Source organism: Cinclus cinclus, chromosome 14 (assembly GCF_963662255.1).
Source record: "Cinclus cinclus chromosome 14, bCinCin1.1, whole genome shotgun sequence".
Taxonomy (NCBI): Eukaryota; Metazoa; Chordata; class Aves; order Passeriformes; family Cinclidae; genus Cinclus; species Cinclus cinclus.
The window spans coordinates 10,622,950-10,638,013 of NC_085059.1; the positions used below are offsets into that span (position 1 = coordinate 10,622,950).

The following is a 15,064-nucleotide window of genomic DNA, read 5'->3' on the forward strand; positions in this document are numbered from 1 at the left end:
CCAGCCCCCGCGGGGCGGTGCGTCCTGGCCCGGCGGTCCCGGCCGGAGGGGACTGGGGAGACTGCGGAGGCCCCAGGCTCTGCCGACCCCGCCTCCCCGCGGCATCCCTGGAGCCTGCCCCCGGGCACCGCTTCTGCTGCGCCGCCGGCTCGGAAGCTTTTCTTAGGAGGCGTGTCCCTTTTTTCCCCCATTTATTTGCCTGGGCAGCCGCAGCCGGAGCGGACCGGGTGACGGTGGGACCGGCTGTCTCGGCGGCAGCAGCTGCTGGCGCGGGATCAGCGCCTGGTGGGAGCGCGGCAATGGCTTCGCCACCCCCAGCCTTCCTCGAGCCCTGTAGGGAATTCCTCCCTTCGGTGACCCAAAACAGGCTCCGTATTGCTGCTGCAAGATGGAGGCACAGCATCGCACCACTCCCGCAGGAGCGGAGCAAAGCCGGTCATCACGAGAACAGTTGATGGACAGGGAACTGGAACAGCGAGCCATCAGCTGGGAGCTGGCGGGGCTGCCAGCGCTGGCGTGGTCTCTCTCCCTGGATCATCCCACGAAAGGTCGCGACGTCAATAATGGGAGCCCTGCTACACACAAGAAAACAAGGACCAGACACAGCTTTAGGAATCAAACCTTCTCACAGCCCCTGAAATCCCGTCCATAATTCAGCCCAGTGCTTTTTCCCGACAGTGTTTACTCTGGGCAACAGACAAGGTCAGCAGTGCCTGCTCAAGGAGCCTGTAGCAGCTCTTACCTCGAGAGAGGAGCTTTTTATATTCCCATCTCCTATCCATTTACTATTCGTGCTCTACACGTGACTCTGGCTTTGCCACAGTCGGATACGTGGATAGCTTTCAAAGCCATTTCAGAAATCTGAACAACGCTGTCATCTGAAATAACTCAGGGAGCACTCAGAAATCCGGTGGTGTCTAAAGCAAGCACAGTGCTTGCCCTGCTCGGACAATACGGCTCCCTGGAGGTGTGAGCAGGGTGCCTGTGTCAGGCTGTACCCAGACGAGGATGCCCGTGCCGGCGATGTGCTAGGGCAAGCTGGAAAGCATGGCTCCAGCAGAGATCACAGAGGGCGACGTGGGAATGTGGGAAGGAAGCACGGAGTGGGAACGATGGTTCGGTGGTGCTTGGGGAGGAGAAACATATGGCAATATTTATCTGGCCAGGCAGCGGTCTGCTGCTGCTTCGGATGTGAGATGAAGAACTCGTGTCATGGGAAGATTCAGGTATCTCCTGTCCCTGGAGGGGACATCCTCATGCCAGGCCTGGGCTACTGAACAGTCTAAGCTGTACCCAGTGATAAGAGCAGGGTGGGGGGCAGCTGGGATGGATCAGGAGTTCCCAGGCAGCAGCAGCCCTCCACCTGCCCTGCCCTAAGGCTGTGCAAGAACCATAGTTAAAGAAATGCAATGCATGCCTGCTCCCATGAGGAAATTAAGGATGTGGAGTGTATTGTCTTAAGCATTAATATTAATGCAATCTTAGTAATTATTCAGTCAACAGTAATTTTTTACAGATGACTAATTTGCAGAGCTCCAAATTAACTGTGGTTAGGCTGCAAATTTAGCATATCAAAATAAGTGGTAGACACAGACTCAGTAAGTGGTAGATGATGTGCTTAGGTTTATCTGGTTTGCAGGTGCATGCTTAACATACTGAAATTTCACATGTGTGACATGAGAACACCACAGGGGTTACTCTTATATTGTGAACCTGCATAAATTAGCAGTTATAGAAATCCCTTGTGTTCTAGCCAGCTCTTCCACAGCACCACAAGCTATTGCTGCAATCACCATAGCCCAGAATTTTTGCTGGGTGCTCCCCAGCTTGCAAAACCCTCTTGTGATCCAACATCAGGGATGCTTTAACCCAAGCATGGAAATTATGAAAACCATATGGAAACAGTGGCCAGTGTATGGGTTGGATTGTTGTGGAGCAAATTCACTATAAGGGAAGGACCAGTCCTAGTTCTTGCAACTGACCCTTCTTAAAGAGGTCAGTGCATGTGTCCAGAGAAGGGCAACAGAACTAGGGAAGGAGCTGGAGTACAATTCTGACAAGGAACAGCTGAGGGCTCTAGAGTATGGGAAGCTCAGTGGGGACCTTCTTGGTCTCTACAGCTCCCTGAAAAGAGGAGGTAGTGAGGTGAGGATTGGTCTCTTCTCCCAAGGAACAAGCAATAAGATGAGAGGAAATGGCCTCAGGTTGTACCAGGGGAAGTTTAGGGTGGATATTAGAGAAAATTTGTTCATGACAGTGGCATGGGCAGTGGTGGAGTCACCACCCCTGCAGGGCTTTAACATGCATGAAGATACTGCACTTGGTGACATGGTTTAGTGGTGGGCTTGGTAGTGCTGGGGGCTTTTTTCACCAAAACAATTCTATCATTTTATCACACTTTCAGCTATTAGATGAAGAGCATTGTGTGGGAAATGAGGTCAGGGAGATTCCCTTGAACTGAAGTCAGATGCCAAGGAGCCAGCAGAGCTCTTTGGAGGAGTACTTCATTGTACAAATCTCTGAATGGCTGAGACACCACCTCTAGTGCAGGCACTTGATTCTTGTGGAAGCAGGAAGCTGTACCAATGGCTGCTGGATGCCACAGGCTGCTCCCAGCTGTGGAGGAGCTCAGTTCCTGCTCATGTGCAGCCACATTACCCTCACCCACTATGACACTGCCGCTGCTGGCATCAGAGCTCCTGCTCTGCTCCAGAGTGGGGTGGTACGGCCCACAGCAGCTCTGCTCTTTCTGCTAGGGCAAAGCTCCTTTGAAGGGATCCTCTGCTGTGGTGGGACAGCTGTGCCACCCTCCCAGTAGCCATCTTGAGAGCTGGGGATTAAGAAAGCACAAATAAAAACTGAACTACGTAACATAACTGGACATGACACCCACACCGGACGTGGCACACGCTCAGCTGATATTGACAGTTGTACTAAAGTGTGGCTGCCTCAGCCACCACTGCTACTTCTAACATCTGACAAAATGTTTTTCAGGTCCTGAAACTGGATGCTGACAGATGTTAAACCACTGGGGGAAACATTGATGCCTCTAGAACCTGGTGGTAAGTATATTGTCATGGGTGATACCAGCCACACACCACCTGAGCTCGAGATTGTTCCGGTGACACTTTTAGCAAATCCAAGTGGTCTTGTTCTCTTGGCACGTTGTTTCCACCCACCATTTTACCTAGCCAGGGCCCAGGTAATTGCCCAGGCTATTCCTATTCCATCAAAGATCCCAGTAGACGATCAGGCACCAGAAGTCTACTGGGCAGAAATGGTGGGTGAGGACAACCCTATGATTCCCTGCCACATTCAGCAGGGAATGAAAAGCTTGTTAGACACAGGAGAAGATGTGACGATCATCCCTGAAAGGGCATGGCTGTCACATTGGGAATTGCAAAACGTAGCAGGCAAAATACAGGGCATAGGGGGTGCCCCATTGGCAAGAATATGAAAAAATGTCATATAATTTGAGGGGCTGTAAAGGCAATTGGCTAATACACGGCCAACTGTTGGAGATTAAAGGGTTCCCGTGTGGGGAAGGGACCTCATGTCACAATGGGGGGTACACATTAAAATCCCCAAAACCCCTTGGGATTTTTAAGAGTGGCCACTGTGGAGTGTCCTACCCAGAAGCTGAATTGGATCAGTGATGAGCCAGTATGGGTAGCTCAGTGGCTGCTCAGCAATGAAAAATTGCAGGCGCTCAATGAACTCGTGGAGGAGCACTTGACTCGAGGTAACATTGAGGCAACATTCAACCCTTGGAACTCCCCAGTTTTTGTTATTAGAAAGCTGGGGACGAACAAGTGGTGGCTCCTCCACAATCTCAGGAAAATAAATGAAGTCACTGTCAACATGAGACCCCCTTCAAGCAGGGATGCCCTCCCCAGCGATGCTTCCCCAAAACTGGAATCTGGCAGTTATTGATATCAAAGGCTGTTTTTTCAGAATTCCTCTTGACCCAGCTGATGCCCTGTGTTTTTCATTCTCAGTCCCAACCAAAACCCAAGAAGCTCCATGAGAAAATTCCATTAAAAAGTGTTGCCACAAGGAGTGAAAGCTTCTCCTACCATTTGGCAATGGTACATCTCCTGGTTGCTGTCTCTTGTGCATGCTAATGTGGGGGAAGCCATCATCCTGCACTATATGGATGATGTGCTTGTGTGTGCCCCCAGTGACAATATGCTACAACACACACTTGACCAAGTGGTCAATGTTTTGATAACTGAAGGTTTTGAATTACAGGAGGAAAAAATTCAAAGGGTACCCCCTTGAAAGTATCTGGGAATTCAGATTGCTGTGAGAACCATTGTTCCTCAAAAATTGGCTATTGACAGTGATCACAAAACTTTAGCGGACCTCCACTCCTTGTGCGGGTCTTTAAATTGGATCAGGCCTTAGCTGGGTATCACAACAGAAGACCTAGCCCCCCTCTTCAATTTACTGAAAGGGGGAGAGGGGCTAAATTCTCTCAAGACCCTGACTCCAGAGGCAAAGCTTGCCTCTTAGAGCAAGTAGAGAAATCACTGACAGAGAGACAGTCCCACTGTTGTAAAATAGATCTGCCATTCAAATTTATCATTTTGGGAAAATTGCCACACTTACACAATTTAATATTCCAATAGGACCAGGACCAGAGGGACCCTCTCTTGATCATAGAATGGGTTTTCCTCAATCACCATGGGTCCAAGAGTATAACAAGGCCTCAAGAGCTGATGGCTCAGCTGGTCAGGAAAACACGAGTAAGAATCCTGGAACTGGCTGGATGCGATTTCGCATGTATTTATCTGCCAGTCGGTCTCTCTGTGCATACAGTGTCCCCAGAGAGGTTGACAGTAGATATGTTCAAACAACTATTTAGAGAAAATGAGACCCTTCAAATTGGATAGCTATGTAGGACAGATTTCTGTCCATTTGTCCTGCCCACAGATTGTTTCATTAAAAGTTTAATTTGATCCTTGGAGAGAAAAGGAGCTAGAGGCCACTCAAGGCTCTGAAAGTTTTTACTGATGCATCTAGAGCATCCCTTAGGTCAGTAATGACCTGGAAGGATCCTCAAACTCAGCAGTGGGAAAGAGAATATATGGAGGGGTCTGCACAGATAGCTGAGTTGGCTGCTGTCCTTAGAGCTTTTGAGAGGTTTTCTGGGTCATTCAATTTAGTTACTGACTCAGTTTATGTAGCAGGAATAGTAGCTAGGGCAGAGAATGCAATTCTGAAAGAGGTCTCAAACCAGACTCTCTTTGAGATACTCTCAAAATTAATTTGTGCTGTTTCCCACCGAGAGCATCCATTTTACACCATGCATGTGAAATCACATACCAACCTGCCAGGACCAGTGGCTGAGGGAAATCAAAGAGCAAATTCCCTGGCTGCAGCCCCTGTAGATCTAGTAAGGCTTCCAGACATTTTCCAGCCAGCAAAGATGAGATATCAGGTGTTCCATCAGAATGTGCCAGGGCTGGTCCGCCAATTCCACCTGCAGTGAGATCAGGCCAGGGCCACTGTGGCAAGCTGTCCCAGCTGCCAGTCAACCACCATTCCATCATGAGGAGATGGGATTAACCCCAGGGGGCTGGGCAGTTCCGAATTGTGGCTGACTGATGTCACCCACATATCTGAATTTGGCAGGCTGAAATATGTTCATATCTCTATTAACACTTTCTCTGGGGCAACCTACGCCTCCACCCACTCAGGAGAGAAGGCTGAGCATGCAAAGAAACACCTGCTGCAGGCTTTCTCAGTAATGGGGGTCCCTAAAGCAATTAAAATAGACAATGGCCCGGCCTACACTTCCAAGGGATTCAACAAATTCCTGCAGGTATGGGGAGTTGAGCATAAGACAGGCACCTCTCACTCCCCCACGGGTCAAGGCGTGGTTTAGTGAGGACACCGGTCACTCAAACAGGTTCTAGAATGTCAACAGGAGGTCACCAAGACACAAACACCTCAGGAAAAACTTTGCAAAGCTCTCATTACTACTAACTTCTTAAACTGTTCCTTTGAGAACCTGAATCCCTTAGTGGTAAGGCACTTTGCGCCGCACAGAGATCACAAAGAACCTCCGCCCATCGTCATCCAGGACCCACACATCCAAAATCGAAGGACCTATAAACTGGTAACACGGGAATGTGGGTATGCCTGCTTGTCTACTCCACTAGTCCTGAGGTGGATCCCACAAAAACAGATTAAACCCTATGTCACCAAACACACCAAAAAAGATGTTGCAGTAGCCGCTAAAAAGAAGAAAAGTCTGTTGGATGGAAGAGGAGACACAAACTCCCCCTTCTCCCTGATGCTGGTAAAGCTAATCCTGCTGTAGAGCTTCAGCTCTGCAGTTCAGCTCCTGGTGAATTTATTCTGGAATTATTCCTTGCCATGGTTGCTGGTGTTCTAAAAGGGCTAGCTAGAGTCCAGTGGCTGCATCAATAATTTAGAGTTCTGTGGAAAGCATAGCACTTGGATCACATGGAAACTTGCTTATCAACAGGGCAGAGCAACACCCATTTTGCATGTCAGCCTGCAGTATGTTCTCTGAGGGGCTCTGTGCCACATGCTCGAGCTCTCATGCCACCCTGCTGGAGTGTGGTACAGCCCCGCTCTGGCCAAACCCTGGCCTTGCCCTCCTGCCTACCCGCTGCCTGTGCTCGAGTGATCACATCCCTGAGGGTCACATCCCCCTGGACCAAGAGCATGTGGGAAAAACTTATCTTTGGCAGCCTTTAAAAAGGCTTTTGACTCATCTCAGTCTTTCTGCTCTCTCAGCAATATAGTGCAGGTACCCCTCGGAACAGTGCCAAGAGTTGCCTGATGCCTCCTTGAATCCAACTTGTGGGACTTGCAGCTCTTAGGGGCATTATGGCCATCACTAACCAGTTCCTGGTAGTAGTGAATGAACTTCTCCTATGCAGAGCCCAACAGACAAGAATTTGGTGTGAAAGATTTTTCATCTTACTTATGGTAGGAATCTTGTAAAAGAGTTGGAGTAAGGATGCCCGTCTTTAGCGTGTGTGAGGATTTGGGACAAACCCTCCCTGTGCCCACCTATTCAAGTGCAGTCAGCTTTCCCAAGGCTATCCACCACTCACAAAGGACTTCAGTAATTTTGCCTGATGTAATGTTGCTCCAGCCAGGGAGCTTTGGCCCTGGCAGTGACCAGAACACCCTTCCTCTGCAGCAGGAGTAGGTACATCGAGGCAAACACATTCTGATTCCCTGGCCCCCAGCCTTTGGGTCAGTGACAGAAGAGATGAGATGCTCAAGTCCATCACTACAGTGTAAAACGATCCCTCCCGGAGAGATCACTGCCTTAAGTTTCCTGAAGCATTGCTCTCTGGCTGGATTCTCGCTTGGGAACCACTCCACCATGTCGGGACTCCTCACAGAGCTGGTTCTTGTCCCATCCTGCTTGAAGCTGCTGGATATTTCAGTTTTCATCACTAGATGGAGCAGGAGACAGCACAGCACCGATGGAGCTCTGCCTTGCCCCATGGCCCTATACCCAGACAGTTCTGCCCCTCATCCACTTCCCACGTCCTTTATAGACTCCTGCAGCTCATCTGCCCCCACACATCCTTAATACCCTCCTGCATCCCAGGCACACCCATTTTACCACCATCTCCCCTACTGATCCCATACATTCCTCCGCACATCGTGCATCCAATGCCCTCCTCTACATCCCCTGCACTCCCCCAGATGCTGGGAAAACCTCTGGGATAAGCTGCCTGGGAGCTGTGTTTCTCTATTCCAAGGACAGATTAGACACCTCTTGGGAGGGTCATGGGTGGCTGGTGCTGCCTGTGGAGAGGGGTGAGGTGTGAGTGGTCTCCCAAGAGCCCCTCCAGCTGGGTTTTCCAGTGATGGTGTCCATGTCCCACTGGTGAGCTCAAGCCCTCCCAACCCATGGTCCCACAGTGCCAGCAGCTTGCATCTCCTCAGAGTCCATCAGTCTGGGGAGGACACACTCATCACTGACCTCCCTGAACTCTTCAGGTTCAGGAGTGAAGAACAAAGGTGCTTCTTCAGAAAATAGTTATTCTCATTAATAAAGCCAAAAAGCCTGAACCAGACTCGAGCAGAATCTTTGTGGAGTGACGTGTGACCCTGCAACAACCCCGTAATTAACTGCTCTGAAAGCAGTACTGGCCCCAGCCCAGGCCTCCCCTCAGTGGGGCTCCCTGCACAAGCAACTGCTTTAGGACTACCAAAAAATTCAGAATATTTGTATATCCTGGTGGAAAAGCTGGTCCTGGCTGGAAGAGCTTTGAGAGTATTTGCTGGGGAGAAACACAAAAAACTAGCAGGTAGGTTTCCCTAGAATCAGGAACAGTTTTATGGGTTTTACTGTATGTGTAGGGAAGATTTTTTTTCTTCCCTAAAGTAATTAAAATAGTGTCTTTCATACATGAGAAAGGGACGAGAGGGAACTTTTCCAAAGAGCCTCTTTCCCTCAATCTCCCTCCTATGGCATAGGACACTTACTCTGGACAAGCTGAGATTTGAGTCCCTGGGGCAGACCAGCAGTAACAAAAGCAAAGTTAACTCCAAACAAAAGCTGCAGCAGAACAGGGGTGTGGTGGTGGAAATATTGCCTAGTTAAGTAGGAAGCTTTAATGATGATACATGGAAAAAGTTAAACAATTAAAACTTGAATCATTCTGGCCCTGATCCCACCTCATGTAGTTAATAAATGCTGTGCTTCAGCACAGTGGAGCTTATGCCTCCTTTTTTCTAAAGAGAGGAGGCTCCCAGTGTTGGGCTGCTTAGAGTAGCTGTGTGGGACTGGGGTGCTGTCCAGGCTCTCTGTACCCCTCAGTCTCACAGTGGGGATCACCCTAAGGGCCTGAAGCCCCCCAGCATCAATGCCCAGGGCAGGAGGGGGCTGGGGACAGTGATGGCTAAACCAGAGAAATACATGCAACATGTGTGTATTCAAGGATGAAGAGAAAAACCATTAACTGGGGAGTCATAACCACACTAATTATTTGAATATGTGTACTAATCAGACAGAGTTACACAGACCCACACTATGGAAACCTTTTCTGCCACATGCAGATCTCCTCAGAAGTTTTTGTCTTTTAAATGTTTTAGGCACATACAGACAATAATTTCCATATATGAACACTTGCCAAATAAAACCTTTCAGGTTAAATATTCGAGGCACATACTTCACACCCCTTCCAAGTCTCCCATACACCAGTGATTTGAATCCCAATCAGCTATTAAAACCAGACTCATCGAGATGGAGCTACAGAAGCAAACATTCCTCTGACACAGCTGTTAACCCCACCCTGCCCTCGCCTCCCAGTCTTCCACACTCCCACCACCCAGTGGGCTTCTGTACTCCAAGGGTCAGCAATAACTCCTCCTTGGGAAGAAGGCCCAGATCACTCCAGCAGTAATTCCCCCAGCACTGCAGAAATGTGGATCCCAGTCTAATGTCAGCCTGGGACATCAGGTGGGAGAAGGTTCCCTTGGAGTGGCACTCTGGCTGATTAAACATCACCAAAATCACTGATTCATCAGCCTTGTGTAGGGGCAGATGCAGCAAAGCTCTAGACAATCACAGGATTGTGAGCTGGGTCACACTGGTGGAGAGAAGCCAGGCACTAATAGGGGATCACATAACAGGCAGAGACACAGCGGCCTTTCCCACCACCTCCACACCTGATAGGATGTAGGATCCCAGGAAGGTCTCAAGTTAAAACGGCCCCACACTAACTCTCCCCAAAACACAGGCCAAACCTCCAACAAGCTCTCAATGTGAAAAGCAATCCACATTCACAATTCACAGTTCATATCTCCAAGATGCTTTTTGAAGTTTATCCAGCGTCCTCCTCACCTGGATGCCAGGGGACTCCCACACATATGGACCAAGCAAAGGCCAAGTGATGTGAGACAAAACCCATAATACAATTTTATTTTTTGTTTCATACTAACAGCACCCTCCCCACATTTTACAGCATTTAACAGCATTATCTGGTGACAGAGAAGGTGACACTCGCTTGTGGCTGCTCTTGCAAGCTTCACCACAGGAACAGGGTGTCTGAAGCCAGGAAACCGTGTGCCCTGGGATTGGACTGTGAGGCAGCTCCAAGCTCTGCAGGGAGACCAGGTGAATCGATTACTCCTAAGAAAGGTTATCATGAGATGCCATGTGGAAATACTGATTTGAGGAACTTGGGATCAAATTAAAAAAACAGTTCCATGCCCAGCATTCCTAGTGCTGTACTGGTATGGCAGCCAAGCAAGACCACCAAGGGTGCCCTGGCAGCAGCCTGCTCAGCTGGGTGTTTAAAATGAGGGCAATGAACTGACTCAGGAACTTCTTTGTGTTCCTTGTATCAGGGAGCAGACTGCGGGCGTTTTGCAGGACATGGTCACCATGCAGGTATAGTTAAATGGGGACAAGAGCCCCAAGGATTGACAAACAGCACCACTCGCAGCTCCAACTGTCTGCCTGGAAAACAGGGAAAGGGATCCTGTGCCACTCATGTTGTGAGTCTTCCATCATGCAGCCAAGCTGTATTCAGTCCTGGATTTCAGTGAAGCCTGAACTCTCCACCTACAGCCACCAGAGCTCAAACCAGCAATGTATAAGGATAACAGAGTAATTCAGAATAAATGTTTCTGACAAGGGCAACCTAAGGAGCTCCAAGCAGAGCCCTGCAAATCAGGGCAGAAATGCTTCCCACCAGGCTACAGTATCTCCTCATTTACACTTGTCCCAAATGTTGCCCTTCAGAGGGTCCAACTGACCAAGCAAGGCCATGCAAATACAAGAACATGCTTCATCACTGTAATAAAAATGTCCATGTTTCTTGTACTTCATTAATTCAGAAATCCTGGTGACAGAATGAGGGAGAGGTGGCTGCCCTGCTGCTAGCAGGAATGCACACAGCCAGCATCCCTGTGGTAAACAGTCTGAGGGTGCCTGGGGCTGCTGGGAGCCTGTAAGGCATGGGGCAGGAGCTGCTGCATCCCTGTAAGGCACTGCAGGAAGAGGTCTAGATGGAGGCAAGTAACACCCTAAAATTCCTTCTGGGGTGCAGAATCTGTAGGAAGAAATTACCTACTCAGCCCCAACTAGGATCATGCTCCCAACCCTCCTCCACTCCCCTATTTTCCTTCTTATGGAGAGCTATGAATAGGAGGAAGGGGTGCTTTGCCCATCAGCCCATTTCTTAGTTTTTCTTTACCATCGAAGGAAAGCAAGCACAAGCATTTCTTTTTCTCCCCAGCCTTCCTCTCTCAACGTGAGGAGGAAGAAGTGTGAGGCTGAAGTAACCTCATGGTGTCAAAGACAGCTCCCATCACCTTGCACAGCAGTACCCAGCAGCTGACCAACTCAACTCTCTCTCTCCCCAAACTCTAAGTATTAACATGAAAAAACCCTACATTTCTCTAACAAAGAAATATTTCAAGATCCACAAAAATCTTTCCCCTGTCAAATAAAGTGGATTGATGGACCTGGCTGGAAGCGCAGCTTTGGGAGATGGGTATAAATACAATCCTGCTGCCCTGGGACTTAGGGAGTAACTGGAGCCTGGGTGAATCCCAAGTGTCTGGAGGGATTTTATCACCCCCTCCCTGCTGGAGGCAGACCCAGATACCAGCAGTCTGAGGATCCAGAAATAAAGGACTGCAGCAAAATTTTAGGAAAAACTAGGTAATAGTCACAATGGCCAAAGCAAAGGCAGCTGTGGGCAGAAATGTAGGAAGTGGAGATAATCAAAAGGTGCTCCTGACTATTATAGTGCCCTTTCAAGGCGTGCTTGAGTGGTTAGAGGACAGAATAACTGAATTAGGAGTAGAAGAAACAAAAAAGCCTCATCACACACTCAGTGTGGAGATCTCTTGGGAACTTGAATCAGACCTTGTCAGCCTCAAACTGCACTGCCCTGGTCCAGAGAGTTTCACTATAATTACTGTTTTAAGAGACCATCCTTCCCTCACACATCTACTGGGATGCAGCTGAGCAAGGTACCCACTGGTATTGTCCTAATTCTCAGGGGCTGGTTTTTAATCACTGGGGCAGCCACAGGACAGGAGATTAGGGTCTGGACACAAGAGACAGCTTCTTTTGTTAAAGTGCCTTATTTTCTTTGAACTTTTAAAACATCTTCTAAAACATCTTCAGTGGAAGGAGGGCACAAAAAAAAAAGAAATACAGGTTTTATATAGAAGAGAGTAGAGAATTAATCAATATTTACACAGATCTTGGATAAGATTACAGCATAGACTAATAACCCAACAGAGCAAAAAGCAGAGTGTCAAAAAAAGGGCAAAACCTGTTTGAATGCTTTCAACACCATTCCCCGGAGATCACAGTGTAAACAGTTTTATCTAGGAAAAAGCATTTTAATTTGGGCTTTGGTAAAGAGAGTTGATTACAGCCCCACTGCTCGCAGCCAGCAGGAGGATGTGGGTGAGTGGCCACCCGACCTCTCCAGAGCAGCCCAGGCTTAGACGAGTTCAACTTTAGCATTTGGATAAACAGCTACCACATCATATCCTTCGGGGGGCTTAACCCTCTCTTTGGCATGTGTCTCGCAGTACAGCTGCTCCTCAATGAAGAAATACCCTCTCTGCTTCAGGTTGAGGCCGCAGTCGTCGCACATGAAGCACTCGGGGTGGTAGAGTTTGTCCCGTGCCTTGACGATGGTGCCCCTGGGAGAGATCGGGAAAGCTCAAGTGAGGTGGAGAAACAACAAGCATGAACAGCTTTTCCTGCTGCCTCAAGTAAAACAGAGTAAGTGGAGGAAAACAGCATGCAAGGACATGTAAGGGTGTTATCAGGGGTTCTCAGCCCACCCAAAGCTGCCACCTCACTCCAGGTGTGGCTTCATTATGCTTCTGTGGGAAGAGATGCTCCACACCCAACTGCACTGCTCCACAGCTTGATGCAAAACAGAGCCCAAAATATCTACATTTAGCCTGGATCTGAAAATCAGGAGCTAGCATCCTGCAAGGACTGGGGCTGTGCACTTGCAGGCACTATGACTTGTGGAGCAGAGACCCTCAACTTGCAGCATCAGCAAGAACACAGCTGCAGGTACTTGCACAGCTCACACTCAGCCATCAAATTTGGCTTGAGCAGGATGTAAATTACGGCAGAGCATAAATTACAATAGGTCATAAATTACAGAACAGAACAAAACAGAAAAACACCTATACTTTCTGAAATAAACATCCATGTGTCAGAGAGTAACTTTAACAAACAAACAAAACAGCTCTCTTCTCAACACTCAAGGTGTTTCTCCCACCAACCCTTGTAAGGCAGTGAAGGAGTGCTTCGTGCCGTGGTGCTATTCATAGTCCCTGGGCAGCTACTATCATAAGCAGGGCACAAATCATCCCATAAATCATCCCTTGCAAGATTCCCTAAAAAGGGGCAATCGAAACCCTATTGCTCAGGTTTAGATATGGTTAGAAAAAAAAAAAAAAAACGGAAAGGGATTCAAGGTATTCTGCTATAAATTCTAAACTATGTGCCTGGCAGGACCCAACCCAGCCATGTCCCAGTGTCACCGTCCCCACTGCACTGGGTGATGCACAATACTTACACAATCCCATTCCTGCAGCGGGTGCACTCAGGAAGCATCTGCAGCCCAGATATGGGACCAGCAAGCTTTGGCACTGGGGACTTGATGTTTTGGGGGTTACTCAGTTTGCTGAGTTTTTCACCTGTCAAGAATTATAAAGACACAAATTGAAAACTTGGTCCCTCAGGGATAAGTTTTTTTTTCTTTTTATTCTTCCTTTTTTTTCCTTTTTTCTCTTAAGGATTCAAATGAGTCTGCCTTTCATAACAGGACCTGTAACTTCCTTGGAAGTTCCAGGACAGCACCAGCTCAACAGACATGGACCTTGTAAAAATGCAGAGCAACTGTGATCTACAGATGAGAGGTTAATTTGGCTGCAATACTACTTACTGAGTTAAGAATCATGAATAGTGCAGAGGTCAGAAAAGCCAGGCCTTCCCCCCCCCCCCCCCCCCCCCCAAAAAAAGAGGGTTCCATCACACCAATGTTTCAGGTACACTTGGTAGATCCACCATCTGTCAAGGAGATGTAGATGAAAGCATTTCAGACAATGAGGCAAATTGAACCAATTATAGAATCATTTGCACTTTTCTTCCTAGAACATGCATTTAAGCTCAAATAATCTAAACCAAAATACAGTTGATAAGAGATAAGATCTTCTGAGGCACCGGGCCTCCTTTCATGAAGGTCCAACAACAGGAAAGCAATGAAGATTTTATTAATATAAATGTCATAGCAGAGTTTTCAGTGTTGCTGCTCCCACTCCCTATAGATCATCTGCCCTCTGATTCTGGACAACACCAACATGCCTGTTGCCAACCCCTGGGATACTCAAAAGCTTCCAGTATTGACTGCATGGTTTTCCACAGCTAACGACTGATTGGTCTGTTTGGCATATATCCATCTATGGTTTCTCCGTGATTGCCTAAGGTTGTAGAAAGGAAAAGTTTGTGAAGAAGGACCAGTTGGCTCACAGTCTGGAGAAGCAGCAGAGGAACTCTTGCATGAACAAGTTGTTCTCCAGAGTTCTAATTTGCCACACTCCCTGAGCTTCCAAGGTGTTTCAGTCCACGGTCCATTGTAAGCATGTGCTTCAAGCTCTGATGCCCAGAACATCTCAGTATGGCGCAAAGCACTTTCTGACAGAGCTATCTGCACGTACTCTGTGCCAGTTTTGGCAACTTCAGAGCAAAATCCACTGTAATGCTTCCCACAGCTCCAGAAACATCTCTGCCTTTCCCAAAGAGAACTTTTGGTACCTGGAGCCTGATACATCATCACTGCTGGCTGCCCACAGACCCTGGGCAGGGTCACATGATAGATTTTGAAGGGTGTTAGTTGGAAAAGCTTTCTTCCAAGGACAAACCCCTGCTCCCCCCCTGTCTACTGTGTCTCAGGAGTGCTTATTGTCTTGGGCCTAGATAGGAAGGTGCACACCTGTCTTCATACCACAGCCCCCCTCTCCAGCCATGGCTCTGATACAGAGGCCAGTGCTGTCAGCAGTTCCAAGCAAG

General features: G+C 48.3%; 1 protein-coding gene and 1 long non-coding RNA gene across 2 annotated transcripts in view; one reads left to right on the forward strand and one right to left on the reverse strand.

The window, feature by feature from the left end:
* Positions 1-33: 33 nt before the first annotated feature.
* Positions 34-4,093, forward strand: LOC134049426 (uncharacterized). The gene is made up of 2 exons (XR_009933613.1): positions 34-1,226; positions 2,995-4,093. It is a non-coding gene; the product is annotated as an uncharacterized LOC134049426 (long non-coding RNA).
* Positions 4,094-12,291: 8,198 nt separating this feature from the next.
* PDLIM4 (PDZ and LIM domain 4) overlaps positions 12,292-15,064 on the reverse strand; it is a 43,005-nt gene continuing 40,232 nt past the window's right edge. The window contains exons 6-7 of the mRNA XM_062502556.1: positions 13,572-13,692; positions 12,292-12,675 (exon numbers count right to left, since the gene is read on the reverse strand). Coding sequence (XP_062358540.1) covers positions 12,471-12,675; positions 13,572-13,692 — 326 coding nt within the window. The 3' untranslated portion in view covers positions 12,292-12,470. The remainder of the gene's footprint in view (positions 12,676-13,571; positions 13,693-15,064) is intronic.